The sequence below is a fragment of the Peromyscus eremicus genome, chromosome 11 (genome assembly GCF_949786415.1).
Source record: "Peromyscus eremicus chromosome 11, PerEre_H2_v1, whole genome shotgun sequence".
NCBI classification, from domain to species: domain Eukaryota; kingdom Metazoa; phylum Chordata; class Mammalia; order Rodentia; family Cricetidae; genus Peromyscus; species Peromyscus eremicus.
The window spans coordinates 40215512-40230827 of NC_081427.1; the positions used below are offsets into that span (position 1 = coordinate 40215512).

The window sequence follows — 15316 nt, forward strand, 5'->3', positions numbered from 1 at the left end:
GTGACAGAAGCCCGTCACTTCAGTGTTAAGAGTACAGGCAGATCCTAAAAATTCACTGGCCAGCCCGTCTGACCTAAGTGATGAGCGTCAGGTTCGGTGAGAGACCCTGTCTGACCTAAGTGATGAGCGTCAGGTTCGGTGAGAGACCCTGTCTGACCTAACTGATGAGCGTCAGGTTCGGTGAGAGACCCTGTCTCAAAAAACTAAGGTGGAGAGAGACAGAGGAAGACATCTGATCTAGACCTCTGGCCTCCACCTGAATGGTTATCCCACACATGCAAACACCTATAGATGCACAGAACTCTCTCTCTCTCCCTCCCCCCCCCCCCTCTCTCTCTCTCACACACACACACACACACACACACACACACACAAATCATCATGATTCTCAAGAAAGGTATGTGCATTCATGCACACACATCACACACACAATACTTATTATTATTATTATTATTAAAATTGTGAACAATTTAATATCCAAACATGTTAAATTATATTCTAAGATAAGGTTTAGAAATAATTCCTACTGATTAGTTTTTTGTGTTATTTCAGAGATAATTTTTCAGTACTGGGGTAGAACTCAGCATCTCATACATGCTTGGCATGGGTTCTACCAGCCTTCAGGGTCTTAAAGACAATTTGTACTGTAAATGTTTAGCTATTTTTCTTTTAAACCTGGCACTTCACCTATCAATTTTTGTCCCAGTCTCTGTCCCTAGGGTTTATAATAGTCAAATATTTTTTGAAAAGCAATTATTTGTTTTGCCTGTATGTATGCATGTGCATCACACTTGTGCCTGGTACTTAAGGAGTTCAGAGGAGGGTGTTGGATCTCCTAGAACTGGAGTTGTGGATGGTTGTAAGCCACCATGTGAGTACTGGGAACTGAACTTGGGTCTTCTGTAGGAGCAAAAACTGTTCTTACCTGCTGAGCCATCACTCTAGACCAACAGTTAGAAGCTTTAGAGTACCTTGTTAAAAGAGTCTAGGTTTGGGGCTGGAGGAGTGGCTTGTCAGTTAAGAGCACTGGTTCTTCCAGGAGGACCCACATGGCTGCTCACAACCATATGTAACTTTGCTTCCAGAGGATCTGACCACCTCCTCTGGTTTCCAGGGGCACCAGGCATGGATGTGGCTGCACAAGCATACACGCAGTCAAAACACTCATAAAATAAAAATAAATCTATCTCTCTTTAAAAAAAAAAAATCTAGGTTTGCTTCCATGGTTTGAACTTGAGGGAGAAGCTAGAGATTGATAAAAGGAACAATGTTAATTAGAATGGTGTGTGTGTGTGTGTGTGTGTGTGTGTGTGTGTGTGTGTGTGTGTTGCTGGGGACTGAACTAGGACTTTCTGTGTTTGAGACAAGTACTGTACAAGTGAACTATATCTCCAGTCTCAAAATGTTTTTACTAGAAACAATCAAGGGTGTGGGATGAAATTCAGGTGAGCAGGCTTTTTATTTTTATTTTTTAAACTTCTCCAGAAACAAAGCAAGAGGTATTTTCATGGGTCACAGCAGTATGAAGTACCAGGGACTGCTCATACCAGAGTCTCTGGAGCTCCTTCTGCTAGGTCAGGGACCAGCAGCCCATAGTTCAGGAGAAAAAAAAATAGGTCCACTGCCTGTTTCCATAAATAAAATTGGATTTAAACACAGCAAGGCTCATGCAATTATGGAGTGTCTGTGTGCTATCTTTCACCCTACAATGGCAAAGGTGAGGCCATATGCTCACAGAGCCGGAAATAACTACTCTCGGGACCTTGGTAGAAAAAAAGTTACCTAGCCCTTGCCCTAAGCGCGTATGGTCCCCTGGGGGATCAGCACTGGAACAGAAGCTTCCTCATGCCATTATCAGATTTATGTCAGGGAGCATTTAAACAGGTCTTTCTTTCCTTTAAGGATGTCTATAATCACATGTCCCTGGGCCTCGTTCAGCTGAAACTCTTCCAGCTCACACAGAGGAACATCGGCACAGCTCCCAGCCCGAGACCCCAACCCTTAGCAGTGCACCAGCACCAGCATGAGCGTTCAGAGGACTAGGATTCCACGGGGGTCTGGCAATGTTGGCTCAGAATGGGTTTAACTAGTGTTTTCCTAGTGAACAATAAGTTTTGAAAGTACACACATATTTTAAAAAATATTTTAGCCATTGTATCATCATGCTCTCAAAGCTTTTGCTAGGGGCACACAGTGGGAACTCAATGTTTGCTGGCAAGGGAAGGAATGGAGAAAGAGAGAAAAATGAGGAAGAAAGAAAGTACAAAAGATGACAAGAGAGAGGAAGGCAGGGAAGGAGAGAGAGAGAGAGAGAGAGAGAGAGAGAGAGAGAGAGAGAGAGAGAGAGAGAGAGAGAGGCAGTCAAACACTAGGGAACACCTTACAGAAGCCATGTTCCATGTGGTTTAAATTTCAATCAACAAGGATCACATGAACTTGTATGTACTTGTGATTTCATCTAAAAGCACCATAGAAGAGGCAGCTCAGAAGAGAGTTCTAGTAATGCTTGCTTCTGTGTTTTATTCTAGAGACTTTATGATCTTCCTCCCAAACCTTTCCTAATTGTAAAAAAAATAAGCAAGAGGAGAAGGCAGAGGAGGAAGGGAAAGAAGAAAACTTACACCATCCTAAAGAAGCACAGGAGATTTAGACAAAAATTTTAAGAAAGCCAGCTTATCATTTTACATTTTGTTTGGATCTAAATTATAAGAATGCTGTATTTTTTATTTTGTTCTCATGAGAAAAGTATTATATTGCAGATAATAGAAGCATTATTGAAGAAATAACTGTGGATGTGCTGGGGATATTGCTCAGCAGGACAGCATTTGCCTAGCACATACTGGGCTCTGGGGTCAATCCAAACCCTGCAAAACTAACTAAATGAATAAAGGAAATAAGCACTGCTAACACTCTGGTGTGTGTCTGAGAAACAAGCACGAACATCTGAATTTTGGGTTTACTTCCTTCTGCACTTTACATAAAACAGAACAATAACCACACACATAATTTTCTGTCTAGTTTTTTCTTTGTTTGATGTCTCAGGACAGGATTTCCTGTAGCCCAGGCTGGTCTGGAACTCACAATCCTCTTGCCTCTTAGCTTCCAAGAGCTGGGATTGCAGGCTTGTCCCACCATGCTGGGCGTCTGTCTAGCTTCTTTTGACAACATTATTTTTTATGTGTTGGAGATTCATCCATATTCTTGGGAGTGGCTAAAGTCTGCTCACGTTTATAGCTGTGTAGTATGTTAACATAGGAAAGGGAAGTGAAATGAAAGTATTTAACAATAAAATATAATGTTCATATATAGATGCCCCGGCACACCTGCACTCAAAGATATACAGAGAGAAGATCACTGCCCTTTCCCATTTCTAAGGGGTGAGTCAGGATTTAAGGGAAGATCACAAACTGTCTGCATGGGAAGTTTACGTAAGTAAACAGCACAAGCACTGGTAGTCGTGAATGGAAACTGGTGTTAGGAAACAAACCCCAGAGTTAAAGAATAAGAGGGCAGATATGCAGTCAAAGAAAAAGAACCTTAATGGACGTACTGACAGTGTGTCAAGATAAACAACAATCAAGTGAAAAACAAAACAAAAAAAAGAGCTGGAAAATGATTGAGGGTGTGTGTGTGTGTGTGTGTGTGTGTGTGTGTGTGTGTGTGTGTGTATGACTGGCAACAGCTCCCAGGAATCAGTTCTCTCCTACCACATAGGTTCTGGGATGGGGCTCATATCCATTGTCCAGTTTGGCAGTGAGCACCTTACCTGCTGAGCTATCTTGAAGGCCCAACCTTGCTCTTTGAAACAGGGTCTGTCACTGGCTTAGGACTCATTGCTGGCTGGCCAGCATGCCCCAGTGATCTCCTCTTCTCCAGTGGTGGGATTACAAGCATGCGTCACTGCACTAACCACGGTATGTGGTTTCTGGGAATCAAACTTGGGTTCTCATGCTTGTAAGGCAGGGACTTTACAGACTAAGTTAGCTCCCCAGGTTCCCCGGACCTATTTCATGTGCATCACTAGCATTTGGTGTTAAATTTGTTAAAAGGCATCTCTTTCGGTCACCACTGGCTTCACTGTTTTTGTGGTACTGTTGTACCACTGCAGCAAATCCCTTCTGACTATACACTTGAGTTAATACTGAGAAGACAGACAAAGGCTGTACCTCAGCTCTTCATATCTTTTCTGCTCAACAAAACATCTTTGACTTGACCCTGCAGAGTATCAATCCATCCCCCAAAAGCTCCCGTGATCTTCGGGCTTCTCTTAGTAATATCAATGAGAGAGGCAAAAAGTACAATAAAATACAACAGACTTTCCAGAAAGTGGAAAAAAAATAAACAAACCCTGATAGATCTGAAGAGATACAACTCAGGCAAACATATACTGAAGGGGATAAATGTAAAAAGATATCTAGGAGAGAAAGAAGGGGGGAAAAAGACATTGGAACAAAGAATTTGAGAGATTAGAATGATTCCAAAGAGCCTAGAAATAAATCATAATCTAACATAGTAGCAGAGTCCCATATAAATTTAAGATACCTCTGACGCTAAGACCAAGATGATTTTCTTTAAGCATGTGGCAAAAAGATAGTTCTTTTAGGAAAAGAAATCACAGGAGAAGGTGGAAGAGTACAGAGGTTACTGGGCCAAGGAGGGAAAGAAAGGAGGTAGAAGGGAAAGGAGTAGAGGAAATCAGGAAGGAGAGATGGGTTTGCTGAAGGTAGTAATACAAGTTGTTAGTTCACCACAGCACAATGTTACCAGTGATAATCAAGGTCCCATCCATCTATGTAAGGCAAGCTCTTCATCATGTAATTCACAGCAGCTCAGCAAACGAACCCTTCTGGGAAAATCACTCTCTCTTTTTCTCCCCCTGCTTCTTTTGGGAATTTAAGATCAAATCTAGGGATGCTGTGAACATGCTAGGGTGCTAAGAACAATGTCTACCACTTTCCAAATTCTGCTCATTTTTCTTGTCTATATAATCCCAAACTATGAAATCACCAAACGTCAGGTAATCACTTCCAATCACTGCCATGGGCCAACATCTACTAAACTTTTTACTTTGCCTTAGGAAACTGCTTTAGTCTTCGTCTCCTGGGGCCACAGATCCCCATCTATCACTTTAGGCTGATCTACAGGGACAGCATTAGTGGCAGATGAACTAAAGAGGCTGATTCCCAAACACATGGACTGGTAGACACTCTACAGAGCAAGGCACCACAATGCACCTGACATGCTCGAAGGGCATGAGGACGCTCTGTGTTTGAAACACCCACTTCTGTCCTAGAGCCTTAGCAGAGCACTACCTATGGATGTTACCAACTAGCAAAAGCTTGAACCCTCAGGTTAGGATTCGATCTTTTGAGAATTTTTGGTGTTAAAATTCACCGAAAATAGCCATGTAAAGTTAATAGATTACATTCCCAATAGATCAGATAATTTTCCATTCTAATACCAAGTAGACAACAGAGCCTTACAAGAACATAACAGCTGAGTACTGGTAAATAATAAGGTATAGGATTGAAAAGTATGTGTACAAAGCATTCCTAGGGGGTTAAAGCCTGAGTGAGCACCTGCCTTAGGTAACCCTGAGCCTACAAAGAATGACATGAAAGTCCCTAACTCTGGGAAAAGGAGAAGAGAAAACAGAGATTCAAATAGAAGGGGAAATTAAAAAACAGACCAACTCATAGAAGAGTGCTTGCCTAGCAAATACAAGGCCTTGGGTTCAATTCCCAGCACTGGAAAAAAAATTAAATCAACCATTTCATAACTTTGTAGGCTGGCTGGAATGTCAACTTCCCAGGGCACAGACATAGCAGTGGGAAAAATATGAAGCAATCTTGAATACCAGCTCCATCAGAAGTCTCTGTTAATTCCCAACAGAATGTATCCAATAGAACACAGGAGACTTCTAGACTTTTCTGCCCTTCCATTTACATATGTACTGTTCATTCAACCCCCAAACAGGCTGAAAAAAATCATGGTATAGGAGGGAGGCATGCGGAAGAAAAAGAGGCCTTGCTTTTTTTTTTTTTTTTTTTTTTTTTTTAATAAGAGTGCCTTAAATGATCCAGATGCTTCTGACTTGTATCCTATAATGTCAAAATCCTTCCTCTACCTGATTTAGACTCTGGTTCACCAAAATGATAAGCCTGCAGTCCTTCAGTTTTAAATATTATATCTGAACTAATATAAGATTTGATTGCCACCTAGTGGGAGAGAGAAAAATAACAGAAGCTAATTGTAGAAGAAGTAATCCTCAAACATCTAATGCTGTTTTCTATCTCCCTCCAGCCACACCATTTCCCACACGTAAGATGATTCTTGGCACTACAATCATGAATGCTAACTAGCTGGGATATGTGGCAATATAAATTAGAAGAGTATAAACACTGTAAAGTCCTCATTTCACAAATATGAGATGAGGCTAAATGAACCCTGATTTGAAAAGGTGAGCAGGTTGTTAAGAAACATCCAGTTACACTACATCCATGGTACAGGGATAGCACCAAAATGACTCAAAGGACTGAAGCTTGGGAATAGCTGTCTAAGTGGGATCTCCTCCGGGAAGACACAGTGTCTGGGTTTTCTTTACATGTAAGAGAGGGAGGATCCGTATCTCCACAGAAACAATGTCTCACAGTATACATTTCTTCTTCATCAAATTGTTTCTGCTTTCTCAAACAGAAATAACCCCACAAGCAAAAGCAAAGAGGACTGCTAAGTTCTGACAAGTGGCTGTCTTCATACATGCTTACCAGTCACGCCAGGATTGAAAACAGCGGATTCCTTCTTCTGACAAATTTCATTATAGAAAAGGTATTTCCATTTAATCTCCCCTGTTAGATTAAATTTCCAAGGAACTGAACTCCTGCCAATTTATCGTAATGGAATGCACTTTCATGACCTATGTTCTATTGTCATAGTGGTCAATTATTTATCACAGAACTTAGAAGTTTCAAGAAAACTCTAGGCATTCAGTCAGCTTTTATTAGTGCTTGTATTAACTAATATTAGAATATACAAGTGAAACTCACAGTATCAATTTCTTCTATTAGCCACTACTAATAACAATGACAAATTTCTTGCATGATAAACTTCACACTGCCATCTTTAGATACTAGAAAGACTGAAAAATGGTAACAATACCATCATGATCAGCTCACAGTAATCCTTCTTATCTCCTAGGCGGGAAATGGCTGAAACTCTTTAACTAGGATTCTGCTGATAGGGAGTGAGAGCGGCAATGGACTAGGTGTGGGGTTTCTACTACCACTATTTACCAAACTACCTTACCTCAGCTGTTCAGTTTCTCAGCCATCTATTTCTTCTCCAGACTTCATTTACACGTACCATGTTGTCTATAATGTAGTAGTTTTGTTGTTGTTTTTTGTTTTTTTTTTTTTTTTTTTTTTTTTTTTTTCAAGACAGGGTTTCTCTGTGTAGTTTTGGTGCCTGTCCTGGATCTGGCTCTGTAGACCAGGCTGGCCTCGAACTCACAGAGATCCGCCTGACTCTGCCTCCTGAGTGCTGGCATTAAAGGAGCGTGCCACCACCGCCCGGCTTTATTGATTTATTTTTACATAAATGGTGGCATACTATACATACTGCTCTGCATTTCTTTTTTTTTCTTTTAACAAAATAAGTTGAAGAGTTGTTCCATTTTTATATATCATAAAGCCATCTCCTTTGTATTAGATGAAAATATTCCATTGTATGAATATGCCATAATTTAGTTTTCAGTACTGGAAGAAAAGATGTTTTAGTTGCTTTCAGTCTTAGCAACTTACACAACCCTGTACATACATCATTTGACGCTGTGAATCAGTGTGTATAGCAGTAAGATTGCTGATACACAGCAACTTCAGAGTTGGCTGCCGGTATTTGGGAGCAGGATCACACTAAATTTGTGGATGCACATTTGTGTGGGTGTGTGCACATGTGTGTGTGCACCTGTGTATGTGCACGTGTGTGTGCATGCATATGTGAGCACTAGTATGAAAAGGCCAGAGGTCAACATCAGTTGTCTACTTCAACAGCTTCTACTTTTTTTTTTTTTTTTTTTTTTGAGATGGTCTCTCGCTGAACCTGGAGCTCATCAATTTGTCTAAGCTAGCTAGCCAATGATCTCTAGACGTCATCTGTCTCTGCCTCCCAGTGTAGTGATTACAGGTATATACCACAGCTCCTGAATTTGACATGGGTGCTGCGGGTCCAAATTCAGGTGCTCATGTTTGTGACACTTTACCCATGGAGCCTCTCCCCTGGATTAAAATGTAAAAAGTCTAATCTTTATTGTTTTGACCTGGAGTAGAATGACTTCCTTTATGTTATATTTTACACATATATATTTAATATATGCATTTCAACATTTCTAAATGAGGGTACCGCATAATCTTTAACATGTCTTAATCTCTGTAGACCAGGTAGACATGTGGTAGTGATTTCTGGTGGTGTGCTGACAAATAGCTGTCACCCCTGGCCATTTCAGTCAAACTCCTGAAGGACCATTGAGGAAGAAGTGGGAGTCCTACGTGAGAAGAGCTCCCATGACACCTTCTGGTAAGACCATGACAGTGCAAGTGTGAAAACCTGCCAGCGCCCTCATTTGTTCCCTAAGAACATCAAGGAAGGCTGCATCATCAAAGTCACTGACTCACGTTATGGCAAAAGGACAATTCTGTATCGGGGAGAAGGTGGAGTGAGATGGGGTGGGGATGGGACACACAACTGTTTGATGACTCTAAATCAAGAAGTGCTCCAGAAGAATCAGTGTGGTCCAGAATCTCAGTGTGAGGTTTCAATAGTATCTTAACCAATGCACTTCATTTATATTATCAATTTTATAATAATATACGAGATAAATGAGAAAATAACCAATATGGTCAAGGGTTCTTTCAGTGAATACAAAGCAAAAATTCCAAGTCCAGTTTTTCACATATATAATACACATAGACCCATTGTGGTTGTGTGTGTTAAGTTTTGTGAAATGATCTTTTTATGTGTATAGATGCTTTGTCTGAAAGAATGTCTGTGCACTGTGTTCATGCCTTGTGTTAAAGGGCCACAGGGAGGGCGTCAGAGCTTCCGAGACTGGAATTACAGATGGTTGGGAGCCACCATGTGGGTTCTGGGAATCAAATCTAGGTCCTCTGGAAGAACAGCCAGCGCTCTTAACCACTGAGCTCTCTCCCCAACCCCTCTTTGTATATTTTTATTTATTTTTCTATCTATCTGTCTGTCTGTGTATGTATGTATGTATGTATATATGTATCCATCCATCCATCCATCCATCCATCCATCCATCCATCTATCCATCTATCTATCTAATATATTCAAGATGGGTCTCACTATGTAGCCCTAGCTCTGGTTGTCCTGGAACTCACTCTGTAGACCAAGCTGGTCTTGAACTCACAGAGATCTGCCTGCCTCTACCTCACATGTGTTGGGATTAAAGGTGTGCACCACTATGCCCAGCTCTGTATATTTTAAATGCAATTAATAACCAATAGCATCTCAGATTTGATGAAATACTCCAAATCCTATCTTACATCTTTCAGGAACATTTTAGTTTTTCTCATAGATTTTTGTACATTCCTGTTAAAACTACTCTAAGCATATTTTATATTTTTTTTTCTTGTTAATTTTCTCACTGGGGGAAGGCTAATTATTTTTACCTTAAATTTTCTTTTCTATCGATTTATTTAGTGTGCGTGTGTACACTCAAGTGCTACTGTGCATATTTGGAGGTCAGGGGACAACTAATACTGGGTAAGTTCTCTCCCTCTGTCATGTGAATCCTGGGGATTTAACTCAAGCAGTCAGGCTTAGTGGCAAATGCCTTTCCTGCTAACCCATCTTGCTAGTTCCTTGGTTTTTGTTTGTTTTTAAATAGACAAGGTATCACTGGGTAGCCCAGGCTAGCCTTAATCTCACAATGCTCCTGCCTCTGCCTCTTGAGTGCTAGATGATAGATGTGTCCCATCATTTTTGGTCATATTTTTGCCCAATTTATAAGTAACCACTTTGGGTATGTGTGTCTACAACTATGCACTGAGGCCACAGGAGGGCATTGTCTCTTATTAATCTGGAACTCATGTTTTTTGATTAGGCTGGCAGCCAACAAGTCCTAGTGCTCCTCCTGTTTCTAACACCCTCATCCTTGGGTTTGAAGGTGTGCATGGGCTCACATCTAGCTTCTGTGGTTGCTAGGATGGATACAGTCTCAGGTCCTCATGTTTGCACAGCAAGCATCTTACTGCAGCATCTTCATCTTTCTACCCCATAACCACTTCACTGAACTCACTTAATGTTACATTGTTTTTTTCTTTTCTCAGAGCTGAGGACCAAACCCAGGGCCTTGCGCTTGCTAGGCAAGCGCTCTACCACTGAGCTAAATCCCCAACACCATACTGTTACATTTTTTTCAGGAGATTCTTTTGAGGTTTTCAGTTATAAACTGAACGATTATTTAATCCCAAATTATTTTAGATTATCTGTGGGTATTTAAAGTCAATGAAGGTAAAGACTATTCCTTTTCTATCTCTAGCATCTGATTACTTTGCATGAAGTGGGTGATCAACACATAGTTGAGTCAATTACATAGATGCATCTTACTTGATAAGACAGACATGTTGAGTTTAGTCCGAAACACAAAACTATGTAAACGAGGAAATAGTATTCATATCATCATATACACATACATCAGAGTATAAGTCTGTAAGAAAATAGGCATTTCGCCGGGCGGTGGTGGCGCACGCCTTTAATCCCAGCACTCGGGAGGCAGAGCCAGGCAGATCTCTGTGAGTTCGAGGCCAGCCTGGTCTCCAAAGCGAGTTCCAGGAAAGGTGCAAAGCTACACAGAGAAACCCTGTCTCAAAAAACCAAAAAAAAAAAAAAAAAAAGCAAAAAAAGAAAATAGGCATTTCATTATCAATCCTGTTCATCTTTTTGTCTGTAATTTATTAAATCTTAATTGTTAGAAGCTCTAATTATGAAATAAATGCATCGAAGTCTTACCTTTTAGATCTTAGATCTGATGAATCAAATTGGATATTCATAGGTCCAGGATTTACTTCATTTTCTTCCTCGGGGATAAGATGCCTAGAATCACTATCCACATTTGCCATTTTTCTTAGATTCTAGGCACCGAGGAAGTTAGTCCTATATAAACCAGAAAATGGTAATTCAGGTTACTCTTAAAAATATTTTACTATACAATATATTTGCATGCAAAAGAAATAGGAAAGTATGGGAATTTGCCGAAGGTACTTTTAAAGACAGCTCACTGTTACTCAGGTTGGTCCCCAGCTCTTAAGCAAGCCTGGGATTATAGGTATAAAGCTATCATGACTTAAATGAGGTCTATGATTGACATATTTATCAGAAATATTACTAACTTGAAATTTCTCTCTCTCTCTCTTTTTTTTTTTTTTTGGTTTTTTGAGACAGGGTTTCTCTGTGTAGTTTTGGTGGCTATCCTGGAAATTTCTTATCTTTCAGCTTACAATTAATTTCCAGAAATATGACAGATTCAGTTATTTAGATCCAACATTGGAAAAGAATATTTTGGAAATCTTAAAATATGGAGTGAAGTCAGGTAAGTTGACAGCAAAGAAAAGAAACATTGAAATAGCTGCAGGGAACGGCTGCTTTATCAGAATTTGAGCTCATGTCTTCAAAGCCGTAAGACTTAGGGCAACAGAGACTCGAGTCCCCCTAAAGATAAGACTCAAGAGTTTACCCTCAAAGAAGTAAATGGGAGCAATTGTAACTCCATTACAAGAAGTAAATGGAAGATAAGTTTTCTTAACTGTGACTAGTGGCTACCACACTAGGTGGCATGAAGATAAAACCCTTCAACTACAGAAAATTCAGTAGATTTAAGCATGACAGCTTCTACAGTAATACTTGTAGCCAAACATCTCTCCTAAATCCACATCCAACTGACTACTTAGCACTTTAACTGCACACAATCACAACTCAAATTTAGCATGTTCCAAACTTGATTGTGTTTGTTTGTTTGTTTTTTTCAAGACAGGGTTTCTCTGTGTAGCTTTGGGGCCTGTCCTAGTTCTCATTCTGTAGCCCAGGCTGGCCTCGAACTCACAGAGATCAGCCTGCCTCTGCCTCCCACGTGCTGTGATTAAAGATATGTGCCACCACTGCCTGGCCAAACTTGATTTTCTTCCTCAAAAAAAACCATATGCATACTGTTTTCCTAACTTCAATTAGTGGAATCTTTGTCCTTCTGATTACTCCAATCAAAATTCTTGGAATCATCAGTGACTGCTTTTTCTTACTCCCAGCATCTAATTCATTAGGATATCTTATTGCCTTTTCCTTCAAAGAGATCCAGAATCAGACCATCACCATTTCTTACAAAGTTACAACTGTTTTCTTTTTATGAGAATGTGCTATTTTTATTTTTACTGGTATATAACAAATTTTAATTTAAAATGCTTCAAATGTATTCTACTGTCATCCTTGGGTACTCATGGTTTAAGAGAATCTGTTGAAAACAGAACTTTGAGAAGGTTAAGAGTAGAGTCTACATGGTCTTCCTCATCTACTGGATCAGAATTTCTATTATATTAGAATTCCAGAAATCTGTCACAGGCATTATAATCTAAACCAAATGTTACTATTCTGTTATACTCTAGAATAACTCATTTGCTCAAATATGTTTTGTTTCGCCTACTCAATTTTCACTAAAAAATCATCATCTGCAGAATTATCTAAAATCAAAGTCTATATTTCAATAGGAGTAGCATATAGAATCTAAGACAACTTCCAGTTCAGAAAAGATTATAAAGAACTTCAGCTACATCTCTTTCTTCAGTCAGGTCCCCCAAACAATATTTAATGAAAATAGATAAAGAACTACAACAACTGAGTGGAACTCCCTGCTACTAGCCCTGTCCTACAGTCTATTCTACCATGAAGAGCATATAAAGAGCTGTAGAACAGAGCAATATAAAAAAGAATGTGACGTCCTCCAATTAATTGGTATGATTTGGGGGAGGATGTGTGTACTGACACACAAAGGGCAGAGATCAGTGAGATTGCTAAATATCTAACAACGCACGAGATAACTTCCTACCAAGAAACTACCTAGGCACAACAGCATCCCTTCTGATGCCGAGAGGACACACTAGAGGGACAATGAGGGGTTGTAACAGGAAAGACAGGACATCTGGTAATGGCAGTGTTCAACTTCTTCAATCGAATTCTAGTTACAGGGATATTGGCTCTATAGATAGCGCTCTCTCTCTCTCTCTCTCTCTCTCTCTCTCTCTCTCTCTCTCTCTCTCTCTCTGTGTGTGTGTGTGTTTAACGCAATTTCTGTATGAATATTTCACTATAAAATGCAAAGAACTACACAAAATGAGATCGATTATGAGCTGTAAAAGCAGTCATCATACTTCTTCTTTACCCTCTAAGTTACTCTTAGCGTTGTCATCGTAGACAGAAAGATGAGAAGAAGCACAAGGAACCAACCATGGACTGTCAGGACTGAGGTCCAAATCTGAGCTGATCCTCTTCCCCACAGTGCTGTGCTAGCTGTCCTGCTTTGTCACATCCCCTTCGGTTGTCTTTCATCTTCTCCCATTTCATGTTACCGTGGACACTAAGCCAGTGCTGTGTATCATTCCTGATTTGTTTAATAGACTCTTCCACCAACTTTTCTAATTCATTCTTTCCTGCTCCCCCCTCCTTTCTCCCCCCTCCCTCTTTCTCTCTACTGATGAGTACAGGACATCACGGGTGCTACGTGAGTGAGTGCTCTACCCCTGAACCATACCTGAGCCAAACTTATCCTGATTTTCTAACTGTAATATTTATGGGAGGATTGAAAGGAAATAAGGTTTTGCATCAGAAATCCAGTATCTGCCATTCTATGTGATTTAGCACTATCCATTTAAAGCTCTATGCCACTATTTTCCCACCTGCAAAAGCAAAACATTAACACCCATCTTACCAGTTTACACAGGGATTAAAAATAGTGGTGCATACATTAGAACTCAGAATTGAGAAGCGCTCAGTTGTGCTGTTATTCCTCTCAATAAACTAAAAATACTTTTTCTTTTCTTTTTTAAAAAAAGTCACCTTTTGAACTTCTCCCTTTTAAACAAAAACTGCATTAATAATAAGCATTTAGACAACTGCCATCAACATGCCATTGACTGTGACACAGATGTGAGTAACATGTTTTATTGCCCAAATAGGTGCATTTTTTTTCTATTTTTTCCCCTTTCACTTCCCTCTTTGCTTCTGCTTTTCTGCCCAATATATAAGCCAGTCAAGTCCTCATCAGCACTACTGAAGACAAACAAATGCTAAAGAAATCCATTAGACAGTATCTCGGAAGGGTAACGTTTCCAAGACTGGAAGGGAAGGACAGTGGAAGAGAGCTTACACAGTATGGGAGAGAGCCTGGGTTTGATCCCCAGCACCACAAAAAGGGAAAAGGTAGGGGCAGAAATAATACCATCCCCAAAGAAATATTTCACTTCCACATGCTGTAAGGATTAGAATGGCAGCAACGACTAAGATAGTCCAAATAGTGAGTGATGTAAACCCTGAACAGAGGCATTCAACAAGTGCTTACCGAGAACCTACAGTGTAAAGAGGGATTGAGAAAAGTAGAAAATTAAGCCCCATTTCCCATCATCAGTAAATTTAAAACATAATTTATAAAGCTGAGAGAATAGCCCCTAAATCTCTTAAGTGCTAGCCCAGGAGCATGTAAACTCAATGCCAATTTTCAGTTCATTATTTCACTTCATTATAGCTCAGCTCTATACCAAGCACTGGTCCTAGTTCCCAAATCAGCTTAGGAAGAGATCAGAATAAATAAAAAAGATTTATTCCAAGTGATAACCTGGCTGTTGTAAACAGTGCTTCAATAACCATAAATGTGCAAAAACGAAACAAGATTTATCCCAGGGTAAAGTTTTTTCAATTAACTCTTTGAAACAGATTCATACAGCACATTGTACACTTTCTAACATGAAGGAAAAGAACATTCTTTTGCAGGTTCTCAACCTTCCTAATGCTGTGACCCTTTAATAAAGTTCCTCATGCTGTAGTGACCCCCAACCACAAAATTACTTTGTTGTTACTTCATAACAGCAATTTTGCTACTTTTATGGATTGTAATGTAAATATCTGATATGTGGTCACTAAAGGGGTCATGACCCAAGGGTTGAGAATCACTGCTTTAATGTAAAGTATACATTGTTTGGAGAACCATTGTTTTAAAGTACACATTATTTGAAGGCAATTGCTACTGGAATCCCATTAA

The 15316-nt window shown here is 39.9% G+C and overlaps 1 protein-coding gene across 7 annotated transcripts in view; it reads right to left on the reverse strand.

The window, feature by feature from the left end:
* The window catches only part of Slc38a9 (solute carrier family 38 member 9), a 66050-nt gene extending 54876 nt beyond the window's left edge, over positions 1 to 11174 (reverse strand). For 3 of the 7 annotated variants that reach the window (XM_059276071.1, XM_059276069.1, XM_059276068.1), the window contains exon 1: positions 6768 to 6928. Coding sequence is in view for 1 of the 7 variants with exons in the window: in XM_059276067.1 (XP_059132050.1) it covers positions 11029 to 11138 (110 nt within the window). In the remaining 6 variants the exon portion in view is untranslated. Of the gene's footprint in view, positions 1 to 6767; positions 6929 to 11028 lie in introns of those variants that run through there. The other 4 variants (XR_009381984.1, XM_059276067.1, XM_059276070.1 and 1 more) reach the window with 3 other exon arrangements.
* Positions 11175 to 15316: the final 4142 nt, after the last annotated feature.